This window comes from Echiichthys vipera (assembly GCF_963691815.1).
Source record: "Echiichthys vipera genome assembly, chromosome: 19".
Classification (NCBI taxonomy): domain Eukaryota; kingdom Metazoa; phylum Chordata; class Actinopteri; order Perciformes; family Trachinidae; genus Echiichthys; species Echiichthys vipera.
The window spans coordinates 15,132,168-15,154,710 of NC_139844.1; the positions used below are offsets into that span (position 1 = coordinate 15,132,168).

The following is a 22,543-nucleotide window of genomic DNA, read 5'->3' on the forward strand; positions in this document are numbered from 1 at the left end:
AACATGCTTATCATCTAGTAACTGATGGGCAGAATACAGATAAACGGTTGATCTAGAGTTCAGACTAATATGCAGATACAGGGGAGAAAGGGTTTCTATCAACAAACAACAGAATTTAACACTAGTTTTCCAGCAACAAGTTCAAATAGTTAGTGAGTTAGCTTTGTTTTTTTAAAAAAGACTGTCATTTAAATATAAGTAATTTGCCTTTTAGAAACTGGTCTCAGTTGGTCCGATCCAAATCTAATTAATGTTTCTGAAATGATAGAAATGTAGAGAATCTGAAAAGTATGTCGACAGAGGCTGACTGTACCTGATGGACAGCCAGCACTTCTTGGAGACTGGAGAAACTTTGAGGCTTTTTAGACGTTGATTCCTCCACAAGCTTCGTCTGGATGGACGTCAGGTTCTTACACTTTTCCTGGAAGTTCTGGGAACGGTGGTGCTCAGCTTGAAGCATTCTAGTAAAAAAAGATACAAAACAGGACAATTAGAGCCACCTGAGCTTCTTTCAAAATGGACACATTCACACAAAGCAAAAATAACTGAAATTACTGGGAACCTTCAATTTTAGGAACCTTCAAACAGCAACAATGACAAAATACACAACCCATTTGCACACTTTAGGGGTGTTTATTTGTGCAATATTTTTGAACTGAACTCTCTCACATGTTCATGTCGGATGTGCGAGTCATGCTTTCAACCCATTGCCCGCTGAGCATGTGCAGTCTCTCCGTCTCATGGTTGTTTAGGGTAACATGACCACTCATCTCTCTGACTTCAACCAGTGATGGAAGCAGATCACTGAGCTCCAGGAAAACCTGCTACACATACAAGAAACAAAAAGGCATAAAGCACATATTTAGTTAACTGTGGATCCCCTCCAAACAAACTTAAACTGATTTAAAACAATAAGCCACTGCTTTATCAGAGCACAGTCATTGTACAACAATGGCAGCCTATGAAAAACTTTCATTATTGTTTCACAGCCAGGAAAGATACAAACACGAACCACTTTTCAAAACCTTTTACCATCTATTATTAACTTATATTTCACCAAACTGCTAAAAACCACAAAGTTTACGTGGAGCAAATTGTCAGTTGGATCCTTCATTTTGCATTGCATTTGGTAATCAACTTGAATGGACTTTACTATAAGAGGATCTGGTACCGGGGCCACTAGGTAAGTCTTTCACTCTTTTAATAAACTCAAGGTTCACTAACTATGTTGAGTTTTATATGTAGGGACTCTTATCATGCTGCTGCAGAGGTTTGGTGTTATTTTGAGCAGTATTAGTGGTTAAAAAAGCTGTTTTCTTGCGTTCCCTGTGCTGCTCTGAGCTAAGCAGTGTTAGCCGCGGCCAGCTGTTTCTCCCGGATTTCTCTGTTAATAGTTCATACACGAAATAAATTGTCTCGATGGCTTATTTAATGACTGTATTTGCTGAAAAAGAGCCTGGGATGTTTTTACACCGGAATAACGCTTAAAGTTTCCTTATTTTCCAACCTATATTTGTTTTCATTTTTAAGTATGCTGAATTAGCTATTAGCCTTTCCTGTTTGCAATGTATCCATAGAAGTAAAGCCAGCTATCACTGGATTACTTTGATACTGAAGAAAACCTAAAAATGTGGTGATTTTGAGGCAAGTTTTGGAGTTTTAAGTAGGGCTGCAACTAAGGATTGTTTTCATAATCGATTATTAATCGGATAACAAGAAAAAAGCCTAAATGTACCACTCGCAGCATTTGATTAAGAGAACTAAAATGATTACTTGTCTTTGGTTAGTGCTCTTTTAAACATTTACAGTTCTATGATGATGCTGATGCAAGTACAGATAAGGCCACTACAATTAAAATAATGAAATACAGTTGTAGAAACAATAATTATGAAATTGAAATATACAAAGATAGTAAAACATAAACAAAGGAATGGAGAATAACAAAATCAAATCATATGGAGGAACTTTTTTCTATGATTTCTAAATGGATTTAATCAGGATTGAAGATTATCATGATATTCTTAGGAAGTTTAAAGCACCTTGAATTTAAAAATATATGTAGCACATCTCTCCTTTCTTCCTCCGCTTCATCCTTCAACTCTTTTTTACAGTTTGAAAGCCTCTCCTTTATATTTTAAAGAGGATGTGCAGAAGTAATAAACAGGGAATATAATTCATGGGAAATAATACAGATTCTGACCAACCTTCACTGACTCTGCGTCATTCAAGCTGGCCTTAAGTTTATGTTGTGTGTTCTGAGTGTGCTTCTCAAGGGCCTCCAGTCCAGTTTGAAATTGTTTCTGTTGCTCTATATCCTCCTGCACACAGACAGAAATGTGATAATGTTAATATTAAATCCTATATTTGAACAGTCTCACATCAAACGTCATTAGAAATTAGACAAATTAGATGTTAAGATGAAAGGTCAAGCAGGAAAGTTTCGATTGATTTCTTTACCTGAAGACTTTTCTTTTTTCCTGACATTGCCTGGCTCAGAAGCAGGACGTCACGTGACAGCAATCTGGTCTCTGACTGGATCAAATGTGCGGCCACTGGTTCCAGCCGTCCAGTAAGAGGCTTGGAAGCCGCAAGCACATCTCCCACAATGCTTTGCAAATCATCAGCAGCGTCCTGCAGCTTCTGAGTGTAAGAAAAGCAAAACAGTTAGATGGAGGAAAAGGAGGAGAAGATAAGTGCTATGGTTTAAACTATGTGTCTATTTCATGTTTTTACTGTGACCTTTAATGGAATTTCATTACCTCATTACAATTTCATTACTTCTATTTCCTGCTTTCCATCATCTTTAAACTAATATATTTTCATCAAATAACCTTGAACTTAAGCTCATAACATCCTAGCTGCTTTTTATCATCTTGAAAAATGGAAATGCTTTTTCCCCGAAAGATTCCGACTCAAATATCTAAAAAAAACAAAACCTTTTAGTGTACCTCTGAAGTGGGAGCAAATATAAATGGAGGGTCTAAAGCTTCATTGCATAAATGTGCAAAACATCATGTAATGCAGCATCTGGACTATTTGTGCACAAGAATAGGAAACTGAGGTAATGAACACAGCAGACCATTACTGATAATTCAGGGGGGGCGTATGCATTAACCACTGAGTCACAGTATACAGTGTATGTTGATATTTTGTAATCAAACTAAAATACACATCAACTAAAATACTAATTTTTTTATAAGCTGTGATCAAAAAATGATCTTTACATAGTTGTTTCTTATAAGAAAGGAAGGAATTGTAACTTGTCACGTAATTCTTTTCTTAACAAAAATGTTTTGTACATGTAATGTGTTCATGTAAATAAATGATTATCAGCCAATACAGCTGACTCAAATACTGAAATTGTTATTGGCTTCAAAATAAAAAACAATAGGTCAGGCTCTAATCCTTTCCATCCTTCAAGAATGCTCTGTTGAATTACATCATGCATGAGTGAGATGATAATTCTAATCAACAATGACTGAATTTCTGAGTACACACTTTCACTGCACATTCTAACACACCTTCACGGAGTTAAATGTAACCTGTGCCTCCTGCTGAGGTGAAGCTCTCCACAGCTCCTCCCACTGATGCCACAGTGTTTGCAGGTGAAGGGAGCATCGATCAGAGAGGCGAGTGTACTCCTGCCAGAGGGAAAGCGTCTCTCCAGTCTTTATGTGCTCATCCTTTAGTTCCTGCACCACGTCCTTCCACCTAAACACAGTAGATGAGTACTCTGTAACCGTCTAATGTTTTTGTGCATATAGTAAATCTTTTTTTTGGTCTTCTTTAAGTGTGAAAACCACCAATTGTGTTTCAGGCCACTGACCGTTTTCGCTCTCCTCTCATTTGACCATCGAGCGCCTGTGCTGTTCCATGATGAAGCGTCTTCACAAGACTCTGATATGATTTGTCCACAGACGCCCAAAGCTCTTCCCCTTTTGTAGCTTCCTCCTGGAGTTGCTGTGCAACAAAAAATGCATTTTTCATATTTTCACTTCAGAGGTGCATTTCCATCCATCCATGATCTTCAACCGCTTGTCCCTAATGGGAACGTGGGGGGCTGGAGCTGATCCCAGTTGACATTGGGCGTAAGGCGGGTACAACCTGGACAGGACGTCAGTCAATCGCAGGGCACATAGAGACAGACAAACATTCACACTCACATTCACACCTACGGGCAATTTAGAGTAATCAATTAACCTAACATGTGCATGTCTTTGGACTGTGGGAGGAAGCCAGAGAACCCAGAGAAAACCCACACAGACACAGGGGGAACATGCAAACTCCACACAGAAGGGCCCCAGCCCGGATTCGAAGCAAGAACCATCTCTCTTGCTGTGAGGCGACAGTGCTAACCACCACAGCACCGTGCCACCCAGAGATGCATTTCCTTCCCCAAAACCTATAGTGACTGGGAAGTATTGAGGGCTGTTTCAGAGTAAAAAAAATACATGTGGTTTCTTCTTGTAGCTGTAAATCCTTTATGTGCACATATAAAAAATATGATAGTGCTTCTGCTCACCTGGAGGAGGTCCATGTATCCTTCTGCCAGCTTCAGCGAGAACAGAGGCTGATGCTGCAGAGCACAGCACACCCTGGTGGTGTGCAGGGAAACCTCCCTAAGATTTCTCTCAAAACAACTCCACTCCTGCACATTCTGCTGCAGAGCTGGTCTCAGAGCTTCCATCTGCAAACGAAGACATGAGAGTATTGGCAAGAAACCCAATCTAGGTCTTCACTTATTATGCCAACACTTATATAATAATAATAATAATAATAATAATAATAATAATAATAATAATAATAATAATAATAATAATAATACCACCACCAATAATAATAATAATAATTACAATAATAATAATAATAATAAAAATAATAATAATAATAATTAGAAGTTGGGGGTTCGTACTTAGGATTTTATAATTTTCTGTTGTTGCACTGGAGGAATTCCTAGTTTTTATTACTAAATCTTTTTCAGGTGAGACAACTGCGTAAAGTACATTTTATACATTTTAACAAATAAATGTGGAAAATTTGCATGAACTTGTCTACAGCTGGAAAGTAGGTCTACGCTACTGTATTTTACATCTTAATAATGGTGCCGGTACTTGGAGATGATGTTCTGAGGAGGTATGCAGTTTAAAAAGTTTGAGAACCACTGCCATAGCAGATTAATTTTTACCTGTTGACTAAGATCCTCGTAAGCCTGACAAACACTCTCCGTCTGGCCAGAGAAGGAGATATCACAAGGATGATTCTCTCTGTTTTCAACATGCACTCGAGTGGCTTTCAACTCCTGCAAAGCTGCAGCCGCCTCTCTCACTCTGCCCTCAACAGCCTGGAAGAAAAAAAGGCAGGAGCGGTCTCAGATCAGAAGACAGCAGCAGGAGAGAAAGTTCAAACATACACCTGCTTACACCCTGTTATCATACCTCCCACTCCAACAGAACCTTACGAGTCAGAGTTTGACTGGTGGGCTGTTTCCACTGATTCAGCTGCTTTTTCTGCTCTTGAATCCAGCCGTGAAGACGCCGCAACCGCCTCTCTCTGTCTGCGCAAGTGTGATGTATCTGTTCAGCTTCATGGGTCTGAGAGGGAAAAGCCAAAGAGGGGATGATTCATGTGTAGGAATAAAAGTCACAAATGAAAAATTACATTTCTTTTTAGCCACTTTGGAGATCCGCACAGTAAAAGCTTTTTCCACTGTTGTTGGCATAAATTAAGTTTGTGGTTTGACTTATGGGTTCCAGTGATTATATAAACCATTAGCCAAATATTTGTTCTGATACAACATATTTGAGCTTTTAATAATTAAAAAAACTTTGGATTTCTTTGACTTGGTTGTATGGAAACACGCATCCAGATCCAGATCTGAGCCACCCAACTGTACTGCTTTATTCTTGTCAGATCAGCTCTCTTTCACTATATTTCACTCATGCATTTCACATATACGCACTGCAGGAAAAATACTGCACAAGAAAAATAATCAGTATATAGTTGGATTATTCAACTGGTCGTGGTGTTTTTTATTGTATACCGGTAGATGAAGAACAAACCTGTATCTCCAGCTCTCTCTGAAGGTGCAGCCACTGCAGTCTGAGGGCGCCAAGATTCTCTGCAAACATCGTACGTTCAGAGCGGACAGCCAGGACCTCCACTCCCACCACCTGAGGCCCAGACTGGCACAGGAAATCAAGAAGTAGCTGTCCGTTGACCATGCCTGCCTTTAACTCCTGAGACAGAACATTACAGAGAAAGAAATCAATACAGACACTCATATAAAAGAAAAAATAAATACTTACATATTTTTACCCTATATATTATGGAGGCACCATATTGTGCTTTTGAATAAGTTTTGACATACATTCCTTTATTATTTCAGGTATCTGACCAGTAACATATTTCCAGTGCAATATGTGTATTTCACACATTTCCTTACTGTTCTTTAGCGCTGTGAATCATTGGTGGTGTTTTTACTGCATTAATAAATATCTACTTTTTCCTTTGTTACCTTTCAAAGTAATAATGTCATCATGTTACTCGTTAATCCCAAATAAAAGAAAAAAAAAAGTTTTAATTTATGTTTCGAATATAGATAGTACTGTATGTTGACATACTGTAACTGCAGAAAGAAAGGGATGAAACAGAGTAGTGTCTGTTAAGGATGAACAAATGTGTAATTTTTATCTTCTTATCCACTGGATGTCAAGGAAATGTCTCTATATTTAGTAAATAGACAGTGTTTAAAGTAAAGACGCTGATACTGAACTAGCCACTCTTAAAACAGATGACGAGAAAAATGTCAGAATGTACAGTGGAGGTATAAGTACCTGGTAATGCTGCAGGATTTCAGTGATCTGAGCAGGGTCTTTGGCCTTGAGGACAGCTTCTTTCTCCTGGTTCAGCCGAGCCTCCAGCTTCTTCAGCCAGTCCTCTAGGTCAGACAGCAGCTCCACCGGCGGCCATGCTGCCAGCAGCCGCTAACACACACAAGACAACAGAAAAGAAAACAATTTCAATATACATGAATATTTTTTCTACATGAATACTTTTTTTATTTTTACCAGACGTGACAGTGATGCTGGTGTGTGTGTCATCATAACATAATAACATTGTGTTCTAGAGACACCTGTAGCAGGATCTAACGCAGATGTGGTTTTGAGTGCTCTGCAAGGTGTCTGTCTATCTGTGGACATATTTTGACACCATGATAACTTCACTATTGTGTAAGATACAGTCAGTGTAAAGGTATGTAGTTGAGATCAAAATGAAGGCTGAGTTCAAAGATGGGTGTGGTCTGATCAAGGGCGCTGGAGGTAGGGAGGCAGAAAGTAGAGAAGAAGCCCTTGGCCTTCCCCTGAACCGAATTTGGCATCATAGCTGGTGTGATCCCATCGCAAGAGGGTCTCTAGTTTATATCATGTATCAAGCTAGGTAGTCATACAATAAAAACAGGCTGTTTTTTAATCTGATTTATGTGCCTATCTAAATGATTTACTCTTTATTCTGTAGAAGAGATCTATTAATCCTCTCCTGAGGCTATTGCCAAACTGTATGAACCTTCTACAAGACAAACTTGGCAGGTCAGGTATAGTAATTATTATGTTGTAGAAAATCTGGTTCCATTCACTGGTGATAAATGGTGAGGAAAAATTAAAAGTGTCCTTCACCGCCTCTTTATGTCCTCCCATATTCTCTGTCCTTAATCACCCCAAAAACTGATTTCAGCAAGGATTACACTCCCATTCCTCAATGCCTAATTATTTCTGAAAAACCAACAGCCCTTTCATGGAATTTAGACCAGTATATTTTAATTGAAAAAAGTAATGTTCAAAGTTAATAAGACATTTGATGTGATACAGCCGTTTATATAAGGTAATGGTATAAAACTGTATCTATTCATCTTACAGTTACTGTGAAACTACTGTATATTTGAAACTGTGTTTTTTGGAAACTCTTTGTATCAACTGCACCTGCTGCAGCTGGTCTTGTATCTTGGACAGGTCAGAGGTCAGCTGGCTCCAGTTGATGTCCAGCTGAGTGAGCTGAGCTCTCAGCCCGGGACAATCAGCTTCCCTCAGGTGGAGCAGCTGAGTTGCTTCCCTGGATACGGAAGCCCTCTGCACTGACATGGCCTCAGTCTCCATGGAGAAGTCCTGGGCGATGTGTGAACAACCAGCGTCAGAAAACACGTCTATCACTTGTAATTCATGCACTTAAAACTGCTGACTAAGTTTTAATCTCAGCAGCTGGAAAAGGCCATAGTTGACAGTAACTTGTTTACGATTTATAAATATACTGAGTTGATAGGAAAGCCTTACCAGCAGCTTGATCAGATTGTTGTGAAGACACTCCTGGTTCAGGTCAGAGGTGTTGACCAAGTTCGACCAGGTCTTCTGGTGTTTGTTGGCACCAACCAGCCATTCACTGACCGAAGCAAAGTCAGTCTGGAATCTGTGGGGAGGATGAGAAAAACAGATAACTCATCCAATGGGGCAGAACATGACTGCTCCTTAACAAAGCGTGAGCTAAGGACTTAGGCATGGGTCCAATACTGATAAACAAGACTGCAAGTGTGTTTTATTTTTGTTGTGATGTTATGGATGTAAGCCAGATTTAAGAGTGTATTAATATTAGAACAGATTGTTGTAAAATGTCGAAGAAATTCAACGCCCATGTTGGTTTTCAGGTGGGAACAAAGTCTGTGTTTCACTCATATTTACTGACTAAATCCCAGGGTATATTCTTAGGTTACATATAACCGCAACATCACAGGTTCAATTCTGGCCTTGGAACCTTTGTTGCATGTCTTACCCCTCTCAACAAAAAATAGAAGATTGCAAAAACCTAATGAAGTACTATCTCCAAAAACTTTGAATATTAATAAAGCACCAAACCTCAATTTTTAATAGTGGAGTAATGACATCCCGAGCAGATAATAAAGTCACAGACATCTCACTCCATCTGTCTGTGCTATAATCTGGCTGTCAGATATGCCAATTTGTTTTGGTCTGAGATGTTGGTGCTCTATTGGGACATCTAGTGGTTCTAAATGTTGCATAGAATCTGTAAAAATATGTTTGTTATATATTTAAACATACGTACAAAGCAATACAAGACGCAGTATATCTTCACGCTGCAAACCCAAAACTCAGTATCTATGAAAAAAAATCACTGACGTGGTGGTTCCAGAGATCCAGACAATAAAATGTCTCAATTAAAACTGTCTGGCCTAAACTGATAGATAATAAAGTATTTTTATAAAAAAAACAAAAAAAAAACATAAAATGGAAGTTGGTATTTTTGATCCCGTCTTACCTGGCCCGGCTGTCCTGGATATCTCTGCAGCGTTGAATCTCCTGCTCTGCCCACCTGTAGGCGCTCTGCCATCGCAGCTCCAGAACACCCCCTGCATGAGCGACTGTGGCAGTAAACTCTGGCTCTGTCTGCAGCACCTTCCCCTGATCCAGGAGCAGTCCTAAAGCAGCTCTGTGCTCATCCAGCTGGACCAGCGTTCTCTGAGTGAAAAAGAGAACCGACGGTGATTAGTCTGAGTTTACATCAAACTCTGTGAGATTCTCTTGACAAGTCAATTCCACATTAATATTTGAAGAGACAGCATGGCATGACTGGGATGTAAAGTAGAGAAAATGATTTAAAAAATGACAGAAGAATGGCAGAGGATGACATACAGGTGAACAGAAGACAGGGGGAAACATGAATACAGAAAGACAAACCAACTAAATTATCACCCTGCAACAATGTCAATGATTAGTGCCACTCCAACTAACTCATCCACTGCTCTATGTCTCTGCTTTGTCCTATCATATCTAAGCTAACTGTGATTCATAACTGGGCCAACCTGTGAAGCCTGAATGCAAACACCCACTCACTTGTAAAGGCAGTATACCACTGTACGGTCTTGTTGGCCATGTATTGTTTTAAGTTGCTTGCAGCAAAACTTTCCCTTGGAGACAATAAAGTGCATCTTATCTTATACACCCAGTTAACATTTTCATTCCCTCCAGAAAGAAATCTACACCTAAAAAAACAGTTTCACACTGTTTATTATCAGCTTTTAATTCAGTGTCCGCACCATAGGCTGTATGGTTCACACCATGTTAATTCTAAGCCATGTTTGAATAAGTGGTCAAAATTGAATTTTCTCCTTTCTGTTTTGCAACCACTCAAGGTGCTTTTACACTACTCACAACATTCACGCACACATTCATACACTGATGGCATTATTGGCAAGCAAACTGGGGACAATAAAGACAATGACATGCAGACTGAAGGAGCTTGGGATCAAACAGCTGATCTTCTAATTAGTGGAAGAACTGCCCTACTACTTGAGCCATGAACTCAGATGTAGCTAGTGTTACTACAATTTTGTTGGAGTTGACTTAAGTAACTTTGTAGAAGCAGTTGCTCAAACTTTAAATATTTCCTAAAAATAAGATTTAAAAAAAGTGCAAGGGTCATTTTTAGGGTGTTTCACACAAACATTTAAAACAAGTTTGTAAAAGCTGAGGGAGAGACATCAACACAAAAGACTCAATAGCAGCATGTTGAGTTTAAAAATAAGTGTGACTATCGATTTTTCTCAGCTGGAAAAGTTTCCTCTCTTGCCCTCACTCTACTCTCCTTCACCTTCCCCATGAAATTAAAACACAGTAGTTCAGACAAGGTTCTCCAGAGGCTTTTTGAAGCATGCAGGGAAATGCAAAAAAGTCAGTAACAGAAGTCTGATGGGACAAAAAAAAAATTCAATGAGCAGTGTGACAGGGTTTACCTGACAGGCTTCTTGTCGGTGCTGTGCTAACCTCTCGTCCTCTCCCTCTGGTTCTGCGCTGCTGATGAAGGCTTCGACATCATCCAGCAGCCTCCCAAGACGACCACAATTATCCTCCCACTGGGTCCACTCCTGCAGCAGGTCCAACCGTGAACCCACACATCCATTTTTTGAATCCACAAATTTCCACATTTGTTTATGTATGAATTTATATAGCCCTCAGCAAATGTGCACTACAAACCTGCATCCTCCTTTGAGAAGCCACCTGCTGTTGCTGCAAAGCTTTGGCTCTGACTTCCAGCTGTACTCGCTCAAGTTCTTGACACTTGAACGCTTCTGGCTCACGTTGAAACAGATGCTGCACGAAAGCTAACTGAGACTTGAGGACCCGCAGGAGCTTCTGAATCACCAAGAGACCAGATTTATGACAGAGGTGAAGTAAAATAATTGCATAGTAGGCCTGTTATAAATTAAGGCAGAGTATTGAAAACACTGGCTGTGACTGAGGAATATTCTTGTGTGAAATCTAATCATTAGCTGTTTTTTAATACTGGACGTCCACTTTGAAAACCACCAAGAGGCTTCCACACACTCTTGGGAAAGTGCTTAGTTTAAATCAAGTCTGTTGAAGAACTTGCTGAAAGCACAGGGAGATACCTTGTGTCTGCAGAGAGCGGCTTGAAGTTGGCTGCGGTTGTGAACCTGGCTCATCTGCCTCCCTGTTATGTATTCTTCGCCGAGTTCCAGGAGGCGAGTTATCCCCTGAAGCAAGGACCGGGAAGCCTGCTGTAGCTTGGCTTCTACCCCTGGACTCTGCTTCAGATGTCGGCCCAGCACACACCGCTGAGAGATACAGGAAAAGCAAAAGTTTAACTTTCGAAACAAGGATTCTGACTTTGACATTAATCTGTGATTAGGACTGTTATATTTATTATAATATATTTATTATATTTAAACTGAGATTCTTCCTATTTTCTAAGAAAAACTGCACCCACATTAGGTCAACCACCAGCAACAAAACTCAAATTAGTCCTTCCTTTTCATGTAATATAGTAGTCTGAGAGTTATATGCTCTTTAAAGACCGGTACAGACAATACAGGTATTTACAGGACATATTATACTGGTGTACATATACATGGGAAACTGTGCAAAGACACACAAACAAAGCAGCATAGCACTGGTTACCTCCAAACTGGGAGCATCCTTAATGCTGGGGAATATCTCACTTTGTCCCAGTTCAAATTCATCCAAAATACACAGCTGTGTGAGAAAAAGTAGTGTGTTGTTTCAGAACAGTGGTGGAAGTAGTACTCAGATCCTTTACATAAGAACCAATATAACAACTTCAAAATACTCAAAAATGACATTATTTTCCTCTGAAAGGTACTGTAGCATAGAACAGAGCTTTGCTTCTCTGTGGTCACTTTTATTTATTTTTTGAATGCTTATTTTCAGTTTAGTCAATCAATAATATTATAATATATAAATAATCATTTGAATATCGACATTTGACTATAATTTTCTTATTGATGTCTCGCTGCTGTTTGAAAATCATGTCACTGACAAAACAGTCCAGAAACTTCTGACTCTCATTAATGAGGAGAAATGTTATACAAGCTCTATTTAATCATATAGTCATATGACAGTTTTTGGGCTGTGCTGAACATTTGACAAGGCCCATAATAAATGTCTGAAAAGACCTTAGTTGACTTTAGCTTTTAATGCATTTATTTAGGTTTTACGGGGAAATTTAGGTTTTTAACCAGGCTCAGGGCTGAGCTCTGTTTTGTATGGTCCGATCATAGCGCTATTGTAGACGTATGAATTAGCAAAAAATAGTAAATGTTCCGTAAAATTGTATTTAAGAATGCTACTTAAATAGTTCAGATATGTTCTGATACTGGTCATAACAATTTACTCATTCACATAAAAGAATATAAATGAATGGCATCAAAATTGCACTGCCATTTAGAATTATAACTGTAGATTTACAACCATAATAATAAACTCACATCCAAAGCCATAAAAGCCAAATTCAAATTTTTGAATGATAATTATCGCTGTGAGAAATTAAATAATCTATTTAATTGAATATATCGAACTCTGAGACTGATTTGTGTTTCAAACCTGATGTTGGTATGTGCGTCCCAGGTGTTTAGTGAGCTGGTTGTGGGTGGAGGTAAAGACCAGCTGGACTGTGTGTAGACAGTCCTGAAGGGAGGTCAAACAATGGAGAGCTTCTGGTTTTGCAGGTTTGGTGTCTGCCTGCACTTTACTCAACAGCTTGGACAGAGTCACCAGCTCAGTTGATACACACTACGCAGGAATGTAGTCAGAAACACACACACATGAGCTGTTTCATCACCTGTTTTTTTTAAAAACATATTTTGCATAATAGAAAGCCACCAAAATGTGAACTTATTGGCATTATGGTCTGTCACCTCCTGCTGTAGGAGCTTCAGCTGGGGGTCGTCCTCACCAGCAGTCAACAGAAGGTCAGTCAAAGCGTCCAGACAGAGGAGGACCTTCCGTGCAGCCTTGTACAACTCCTCGTTTACACCCGGCGAGCTCACCTGGGAAAAATAAGCTACTTTTTATTACCTTGTTAAGTCAGTAAGTTAAGCATTTGTGTGGCAATTTATATATATATATATATATATATATATATATATATAAACATAGCCAGTCAACAGTCTCTGCATCACACATGTATTCTCAGGTTTAACCTGTCACTACTGTACGTACCATTTGTCTCAGTATGGTGATGGACTCATGTGTCCGCTGGAGAACAGCTGAAGCAGACCCGGTGGATATCGGCTCCCTTTCTGGGTCCTTCACAAAGACAGGAATTAAAAGTTTCATAGTGAGTGAAGAAAAAAGGACGCATGGAGGGAATAATTGGACAAAGTGTGCAGGGAGTTTAAACTGCTGCTGCACTCGCTAATTATTCTGTCAGGACATTTTTGACACAATGATATTAATTTTCCTTCGATTCCAACTAATGGAATACAATATGTAAAAAAGAATTCACAACATCTGAATCAATCATCCTAAAATCTCACTATTTGTCTGTATTTTAATACCTTTTCATGGGTCCCTCTATCCTCTGAGCTGGTCTGATGCTCCTCCTTAACTTTTTTTAAAGTGGTCAGTTTCTGAGAGATCTCCGTATAAAGTCGACTCCACTTCAGCTGCTCCTCGTCATCTTCTTCACGTCCAGCCAAGCTAAGACACCAACAAGAACACACAGTATGCCTGAGTCTGTGGTCTGCTAAGTGCATATACGGTATATGAGCATATGTAAAACTTATAGTCATCAATTCCTATGTCTGTCTTTTACCTGATTGGCTCCTCAGATGACTCCTGGGCCTGTTGGGATACTTCCATCAAACTACTTTGACTGGTGACCACTTCACTTTGCTCCTTCAGCAAATTGAGAGTATCCTGGACATTGAAGAGGAACAAGGGAAAACCCAAACAAACAAATAAATTCATTGCGGTTGTGTTACTTTTCGGATTATGTATTATTTGAATGTTTTGTTTTGCATTCATTTTCGGACATTTTACATCCCTATGTCGTAGTTTTCTTGTAATAGTCTGTGGTAATTTTACATCTATTTTTTTATTAATTTTAATTTATTAGATTTTTCTAATTTATTTTTTAACAAATTAGGATTTTATTATTAATTTTGTGTGTCTTTGTCGTCGTTTGTTGTCTCTTTGTTGTTGTTTTATGTTTATTTTCAGTCATTTAGCATCTCTTCATGTTCGTTTTGCATCCCTATAGTCCTTTTTGTCTCTTTGTGGTCATTTTGGGTCATTTGTAGTGATTTTGTGTAAACTTGTTGTCATTTAGCATCTCTTTGTGATCATTTTGTGCTTTCTTTCAGGCACCTTGCCCTGTACCCGGTAGGCCCGTTAGTAATCCATCCATCGTTAGACACAACTCAAAATGCACAAAATGCTCAAGGTTAATGTAACAATAAACATGTAATCTTCAAACTTTTTTTTTTTTTAAAAATCATTTGTACAAAAAGTAAGGAACTAATTTAAAAGCATCTCTACCGTCTCAAACTCTTACCAGATTTGAATGGGGAGCGGCTGACAAAGGCAGATGTTCGTCTCCTTCCTCTATAAACTCAGATCCTCTCGTGGCAGCGAATGGAGTCCGAGGTCTCGCAGGAATCAGTCTTGTGTCTTCCACTGCAGCTGCTGCCTGAAAGGACTTTGCATGATGTTCGGTGACAAGGGTTTCATGTTTTGGTGATCCATGTTGGTTCACTGTGGCAGCAGTGAAATCAGCTTCTGGAACGGCTGCGGCTCGAGCGAGTGGCTCAGCTGTTACAGTTTTAGAATTTAGTGCTTTGCCCTCTTTGGAATCCATTGTTATTAATCCACTTTCAACATTTTCTGATCCAGACTCTTTTGTCTCAATCTCAAGTGTCACAGATAAAAGCCCAGTTGCAGCACCTTTTGCGCCTGACTCCACTTCCGAGGTCAACTGACCAGCCACACTCTCCAATGCCTGAAAGACATTTAAGATTAGATTATACTGAACATGACCAGATTCTGTAATAATTAGAGAATAAAGATGGCGTCTGAATTTTTAAAGTCTATCATAATTTGTCATCATCCTTGTGAATGCCATATTAATTCGTCTGGGTAAGTGTGTACTTTGACCATGAGGAAATTCAAACAATGCTGACAATTTTTAGGAAAAAATGAACAGTTAATGATGCAAAACAAGTGTGCTCATAAAACAAGTCCAATCTCTGAAATTAAAAATAAAATCTCACCTTCACTTCTGATAGTGGCTTAATGTCTTCAATATCCTCACTTTGCACATCTGAAGCATCCAATCTCTCCTCTGGGTCCTAACACACGAGTCGTATTAGTATACAAATGAAAATAGAATCCTTGCAAACACACATACGCCATACGCAGTGTTTGTTTGTGTGTGTGTGTGTGTGTGTGTGTGTGTGTGTGTGTGTGTGTGTGTGTGTGTGTGTGTGTGCTTATGTGTGCGTGCATGCGTGTGTGTGTCTGTGAGAGGGAGAGACAGCGTGTATGTGCAAGGACAGCAACATATTTCAAGCAGCTGCCTCTGACAGTATCAGAGGTGATTCATCCAGTAACAGGGCAGCCTGCCTGAAACAGCTTCATATATACATGCAATAATCTGCTAAAACCCTCCACAGCAGGAAAGAGAAGGAATATCAAAGTTGAAAATCATGAAGTGAATCAAATTATAAATAAGAGAGGAAGGAGAACCAAGACATTTTGAATTTCATCCCAAACATGTTATCAGTACTGTGTGTATTGTCAAAAATCCTTGCCAAGACATACATGTATCTACTTGTGTGGATTGAGATCATTAATATTCAATGATTGTTTAATAATGAAGTTATTTTTGACACTGTTGAGTGTGACATTTAGGAATGAAACCCAAAATAAAGAGGTACTCAGAAACATGCTCTCCTGAGCTGTAATTATATCTCAGATTTACCTCTGGAATACTGCATGTTAGTGTGTCAGAGGACGACGAGTGACAACTCTCGTTTTCCTCATCCTCCTCTTCCTCTGAATTAGACCAATCAAAAGCCTCCTGCTTTCAGTGATAAGGGTGAATAATGTGATCAAAATTCTGATTTAAAAGAATATGGAACAAAAAAACCTTTCTAATCACGCGATCCTTAATATGAGGAGGAGAAAACTGCCTTTTAGGATGCAAACCACCACAACACCATTAGGACTCATCCACTCATTGTACTGCATCGTGCAGCAATTATTATTTTATTTGATGTCAAACCTGAGTTTAAGGGTTTAAGTGTGATGTGTATTCAATGGGTAGGATATCCGGATACATACTGTATATATATCAAATAAATTTGCAATTTGCGAATTAAATGAATTATGCCATTTCTTCTTTCTTGTTGTCTATTTTGTTTTATATGTTTTCAGCAAATGCTGTTGTGTTTTTTTTGTATTTTACAAGCTCAAAATAAACAAAAATATTTTTACAATAAATATTATTGTAAAAAAGTACTTCATATGAAGTAATTTCACTACTAAATACTAAATAAAATATATATGAAGGAATGCATGTTTATTTAGTGAACATATACTTGTTTAAAAGGATTGTTCATTGTTTTCAAATAAATAAATTATTATTATAAGTTATCTTCCGACCTAGGAAACGACTTTTATTTTTTAAGTTTCATCGTAAAGTCTTAAAGTAATCTGAATGTAATACTACAGATGTCCCAAAGCTGTGCTACTCTAACTGAGCTAAACTGAGTTTGGATCTATGACAAAATATACGATATGCAGTCATTGTGTATTCACAGTAGGACAATAATAGGATCATTTCCTCCCAAAATTCTGCGATTCTGCGTCACAGCCCTGCAGAACGGATGTTGTTTTAGGGAGACAGGATTGTGACAAAATACACCTTTCAAAACAAAGTAACCAGTGGGAATCTTGGACTTGGCTACTGCCGTTTTTAAAACAGTTAAATCAAAAAGTAGTGGACTGCTGCACAAATGCCTAAAAATGAAATATTTTAAATGTTTTAATTAAAAGATATCTACAACTTATAAATTAAAACATTGCACTTATTGTTTTAGCTGATTTTTGATGATCATTCCGATCATTCATTTGTAATGATTGTGATTATTATTACCTGGACAGCGTCTAGCTGCTGTGCTTCTTCAGGAGAATCAGAGACTGTGGTGATGCCAAGATCTTTCTCCTCCGTAATCTTGTTCTATGTCGTTCAAAGAGACGACACAAACAGAGAATGTGACAAAGAACAAAAACTGATGAAAAACATGCAATGTTATGTGTTCTCTAAAGAAACATTACACAAAGATACACACTTTAGTTAATATGAAACATCCTAGAAAAGTCACAGTTCAATGTGAAGCTTGTGCAAAAAATAAGTTTCATTCTTTCATCATTAGGATTCATGAAACCGCTTTTATCTAACCTCCTTACTCTACAACAGTGTCAGATCAATTCAGTTCTTTTGTCTGATGTCTTTGATTCTGTGGACGTCATGCTATACCTCCAGCAGTGTAGCTTGTTGCTGGGTGAGTTCTTTCAGCTCCTCTAGCGGCTGAAGGAGCAGGCTGGCTCTGGAAAAGACAAGCAGGCCCTTCTCTGATCCCTGTGGGAGGTGAAGCTCTGATTTGCATCTCTCCATCTCGTCCAATGTCCTTTGCATTGACTGCACGTTGGCCAGGATCACCTTCAGGTTGAAACAGAAAAACTGATTCAACTTTAATCTTTACATTTTTGTTTTATTATAACATCCTATGAGACTATTTATATGTACCAATAGGCTGCTATATACTTTTCATAAGATATCAGGCAGTCCTGTTGTCATTAAAAGTAAGGCACAACAATTTCAAATAGAGTGTTGCAGCATCGAATCAAGGGAACCGGAAGTGCAAAAACTGCTCATTTTTAGGTTTGTGTTGCAGTGCATCTTCTGTACTGCCAAACTCTAAATTTCTAAAGCATGAAAAACGTAACCAATAATCTTATGAGAGTGACTGACACGTATGGACATTTGAAAGTTACGATGCATCACTATTTCCTCATACCAACATTAACTGTATTATTCTGCATCCATGGTAAATCATTATTGTGTAACTTGATGAAAAAAGGACTTAATTTATTCCCTGCAACATTGTTATGATGCTGAGCGACTCAAAAAGACATCAAGAAATCGACAAATCTGATGCAGCAGAAACAAGAAATCCTGGCTTCAGACTTATTTGCTCGGCTGGCTTGGTTAAGCAACAAAAATGATGGTTCACATGATTATCAACTGTTTTCACAGAAGGAGTGAAAGTTTCCCAACTGTGGGACCAAGAAAGGATTATTTTATCTCAAAATCAGTAGTGCCCCAGTGGTCATAGTTTCAAGACAAACTTTTTGCTTCCATCCTTAATGAAAGTCCGGCATTGAGATTTAGACACAGCTACATACAGTTGTTTTTAAATTCAGTCTGAAGTTTTTCATATTTTACTATTATACTTCTGTGTGCGCATTGCTATGAAAAGAAATCAGTAGATAAGAATTATAAATGGATTGTATCACCTGTCGGTTGTTGAGATGCTCCATCAGAGGTACGTTGGAGTTGTCTACGGAGGATAAAATCGCTCTGATCTTCGGGACGTTCTTCTCCATGGTCTTCAGCTCCACCTCTATTGCCTCCACCACCTGTAATGAAGATTGACAGAAACTTTTTTCAGCAACCTTTTAACTCTATAATGAATCAGGCAATGCATTTCATGATGCTACTGATTTCATTTCTCTTGAGTTCCATGTCATGTAAAAATTATGTTGCATTCTCTCTGATGTTTCCAGTGTTTACTACCGCCTACAGATGTATCAGTCAGTTAATCTGCCCAGATGGAGGTCATGTGTTAGATCTGGTCCCTGAGTGGAAGGGAACCAAAACATAGAAATAAACCAACAACATTCCAGCCGTTTCCTCACTTCCATTACTTTATCTCTTGCTCGCATCTTAGCTCTGCCCTAAGACGCAAGTAGAGATGCGAGTACAGAGGAATGCTCAGTTTGGAAAAGGAACATCCACGTTCACTCAAACAGCACTTTTAAATGATGTCCTTTACTTAAGCTGCATCACCTGTCAGTGGGTTTAACACAAAATAAATCCAACATAGATCCTGGTTCATTTTTATATGTTTCTAGAAACCTATTTATTTATCTCTTTTTATTCACTTGATTCATCATTTTTTAAATTTCCGATGTGTTTAGGGATAACACTTCACCCCATAGGTAACACTTGTGTATCCTTGCTTCCTTCTCCTCTGTAAGCCTCCTCTTTCCTCAAGGAGGGATACTGGAACAACTTGGGGTCACTAACCACCTGAAATTCCTCTCTTACCTCGGCAGCCTGCAGGAGCCTCTCCAGCGGTTCTAGCACCTTGTTTTGCATTTTTTGGACTTGTTTGTCATTCTGGTTCAACCTCTCCTTGTGGGTGCTGATGTCACACACAGCAGAGATCTCATCCAGGACTGGCCTGAAGTCCTGCAGGGTGTGTCTGATCCTCTCAGAGTCGTCCAGGACCAGCTGTAGTTCAGGATTTAAAATTAAATTAAATTAAATGTATTCATCATTAACACAAACCTAGGAATATTAAATAGGAACTACAAGGGAAAAAAAATAATATTTTATATTGTTTATGAATAAACTGCCAACATTTAGAAATAAAGCAAAATGCAGAACCTAGACATGGTGTGCAAAAATGCCACGATATCATTATGAAAATAAATATGTTGTAACTCAACTAATGCACAGTACAAAACAGACTGAATGTATTTAGGATCAAATAAATGATGAAATATGAGAATACAGAGAAAAACACAATACAGTATTAGAAGTTGTGTTTCCTGTGTTTGGTTCCTTGTTAATTGGGATCACTGACCTGCAGTGAGTTCGCATGATTCTGAAGGCCTCTAGCTGCTGTGAAGGAGCAGGGAGCACTGAGCCACGACTGGGCCTCGTCCAACCAGCAAGTGGCACTGTACAAAATATCTTCCAACTCCTGAAGACAGGCTGGGATCTGATAAAGGAGTATAGAAAATATAAAGAAGCGAAACAGATGTTTTAGAAGCCCATTTTAGAAGCAACGGCCACAGTGATGCTCCTTTGATGAGGAGCATTTTTTCAAGATACATAATGAGTCAAAACATGGTTCTATAGAATGCCTGACCTTGCTGAGGAAGGTGGTGCGTTGCTCAGTCATCTGCGCTGCTTTTTGGTAGAGCTGCAGTGGTTGGGTGAGTTGGTCCATAAGCAGGTGTGTTTGGTCAGGATGCTCCTCTGTAAGATCCTGCACTTCACTCTCCAGAAGCATCAAGCAGCTGTGCCACTCATCCAGCTCATCCCACACGCGCTGGAGAACAAACAAATGTAAAAATTTGTAGGGGCTCTGAAGTGAAAATGTAATCCTGGATTGTCATCAGCTCTTGGGAGGCAGTGGCTGTCTCAGTTGTTCCATTTGTATTGTCAGAAATGAGCAGACATGTTTGGGTATTATTTTTAATTGGAAAGAGATAATTTAGACACTAGAAATAATTTTGTGATTAGTAGTTCTAATTTTAATTGATTTTTTGCAAGCTTGCTACACCGTAATTTCTTCTTTTAGTCTGCACACATTTGCACAACAGCTCATAGAAACTATTATTGGTAGCAGTCAGCTGTGTGCAAACAACGTGTAACATTTACACACTGGCACACAAGAAAAACACAAACCAACACACACACACCTTGAGTACATTTTGAGCTTCATTGACTGTCAGGCTCTTTTGCTCCAGTAACACTGTCACTTTATCCAGGCCAGAACCCAACTCCGCCACTCGACCAGTCAGCTTCCGAAATGAGCTGCTCTTCTCCATGAGCTGTACAATGACCACACACACACGTTTAGAAAAACATAAGAGTACTTTGTTGGGAGGTAGCTCACATGACATAAATAATTTATTTTCTGTTTCCAGTTACCTTCGCCTCCTCTCTTTGCAGAGAAAGTTGCACCTCTTCTAACCTTCTGCTGATATCAGCTGGTATCTCAGCATACCGGCTCTGCACGCTCTCCGTGATACACATGAATTTGGCTTTCTGGGAGGACAAATCCTTCCTGAGCTCCTGTCAGAGTGGAAATGCACGAGAATAAAATCAGAAGGACAGGAAATTTAAAAGACAGAAAGAATGAGGATAGTCAAAAGTTCTAAAGCCATTCTTCCCAAATTTGTTTAACTTATTTTCCAGTTAAAGGTTGAAGGTAAGCTCTATCTGAGAAGGATGACTGGCAGTAAACCATTTACTGAATTTGCGTTTAGACTGACGTCTACTTGAAGAGACTACTTCGGGTCTTTAATCTAATTATTGAAGCTACATGTGGTCAGTGGCTGCAACAGACAAAAACTGTCTTGTAACCACAATTTATATTTCTCACTGGCGCTGTAAAGGGCTTCTGAGCAGACCCTGACCTAAAATAAAATTCTTAAATAAAATTAAATCCTTACCATTTCATCAGTGATAAATAACCAAACATATACAAGTAAAATAGGCTGAAAGACATTTTTTAAATTCTCACACTTGTTGGACTTGAAAGCATAAAAAAGGACCTGTTGTTTGAATGGACTTGAGCAGACTTCCAGAGAGGAAAGAATGGCGAACATGTGCTGCTCCACCTCTCCTATCTCCTCTTGGACTTGCTCTCTCTCTTTCTCCTCTGCCTGGGCTGCAGCTACCACCAGCTGATTTCTCTCTTTCAAGCTGCGGAGAAGAGCATCACCTCAGCATCTCTGACATTAACAAGTTATAACTTTTCTATGTCTATATTACACAAAACCCCACCTCCTGACATTCTCTTGGATCTTTACTAGTGTTTTGCCAACAGGTCCAGGGCTGATGGGCTCCAGGGAGCTCGATAAGCTAAGGGCGTGCTCCAGTCGATGCTCCAGGGAGGCTAAGGCCTGCTGCTCCTGCTCCAGCCCAGCCTCGTGCATCTCAGCCTGAGCCAGAAGCTCCAGGGGTTCCTCTTGAGTGAAGCTCACAGTGGACGAGTCAGGGACATCGGCCTGAAGACTGGTCAAAAAGCTGCAACACTGCTCCATCTAAAGAAAATGGAATTCACTCCTCAGTATGTCTAAATATTACTCTTCTCTGTGCTTGTATGTTATGCTGCAATTACCCAAATGTGCCTCAG

At 39.1% G+C, this 22,543-nt stretch overlaps 1 protein-coding gene across 10 annotated transcripts in view; it reads right to left on the reverse strand.

Moving 5' to 3' along the window:
* syne2a (spectrin repeat containing, nuclear envelope 2a) overlaps positions 1-22,543 on the reverse strand; it is an 82,410-nt gene that overhangs the window by 24,829 nt on the left and 35,038 nt on the right. For 7 of the 10 annotated variants that reach the window (XM_083934067.1, XM_083934061.1, XM_083934069.1 and 4 more), the window contains 36 exons: positions 22,192-22,451; positions 21,960-22,110; positions 21,334-21,477; positions 21,102-21,233; positions 20,546-20,728; positions 20,258-20,395; positions 19,717-19,902; positions 18,903-19,025; positions 17,863-18,045; positions 17,479-17,562; positions 16,303-16,404; positions 15,593-15,670; positions 14,878-15,321; positions 14,137-14,240; positions 13,880-14,021; positions 13,542-13,628; positions 13,238-13,369; positions 12,924-13,112; positions 11,982-12,056; positions 11,453-11,638; positions 11,037-11,195; positions 10,796-10,927; positions 9,322-9,521; positions 8,325-8,457; positions 7,977-8,159; positions 6,834-6,983; positions 6,060-6,236; positions 5,436-5,591; positions 5,186-5,341; positions 4,523-4,687; positions 3,827-3,960; positions 3,522-3,711; positions 2,458-2,640; positions 2,205-2,318; positions 670-824; positions 314-461 (listed from right to left, as the gene is read on the reverse strand). In XM_083934067.1, the coding sequence (XP_083790193.1) occupies positions 314-461; positions 670-824; positions 2,205-2,318; positions 2,458-2,640; positions 3,522-3,711; positions 3,827-3,960; positions 4,523-4,687; positions 5,186-5,341; positions 5,436-5,591; positions 6,060-6,236; positions 6,834-6,983; positions 7,977-8,159; positions 8,325-8,457; positions 9,322-9,521; positions 10,796-10,927; positions 11,037-11,195; positions 11,453-11,638; positions 11,982-12,056; positions 12,924-13,112; positions 13,238-13,369; positions 13,542-13,628; positions 13,880-14,021; positions 14,137-14,240; positions 14,878-15,321; positions 15,593-15,670; positions 16,303-16,404; positions 17,479-17,562; positions 17,863-18,045; positions 18,903-19,025; positions 19,717-19,902; positions 20,258-20,395; positions 20,546-20,728; positions 21,102-21,233; positions 21,334-21,477; positions 21,960-22,110; positions 22,192-22,451 (5,658 nt within the window). The remainder of the gene's footprint in view (positions 1-313; positions 462-669; positions 825-2,204; positions 2,319-2,457; positions 2,641-3,521; positions 3,712-3,826; positions 3,961-4,522; positions 4,688-5,185; positions 5,342-5,435; positions 5,592-6,059; positions 6,237-6,833; positions 6,984-7,976; positions 8,160-8,324; positions 8,458-9,321; positions 9,522-10,795; positions 10,928-11,036; positions 11,196-11,452; positions 11,639-11,981; positions 12,057-12,923; positions 13,113-13,237; positions 13,370-13,541; positions 13,629-13,879; positions 14,022-14,136; positions 14,241-14,877; positions 15,322-15,592; positions 15,671-16,302; positions 16,405-17,478; positions 17,563-17,862; positions 18,046-18,902; positions 19,026-19,716; positions 19,903-20,257; positions 20,396-20,545; positions 20,729-21,101; positions 21,234-21,333; positions 21,478-21,959; positions 22,111-22,191; positions 22,452-22,543) is intronic. The other 3 variants (XM_083934063.1, XM_083934064.1, XM_083934068.1) reach the window with 3 other exon arrangements.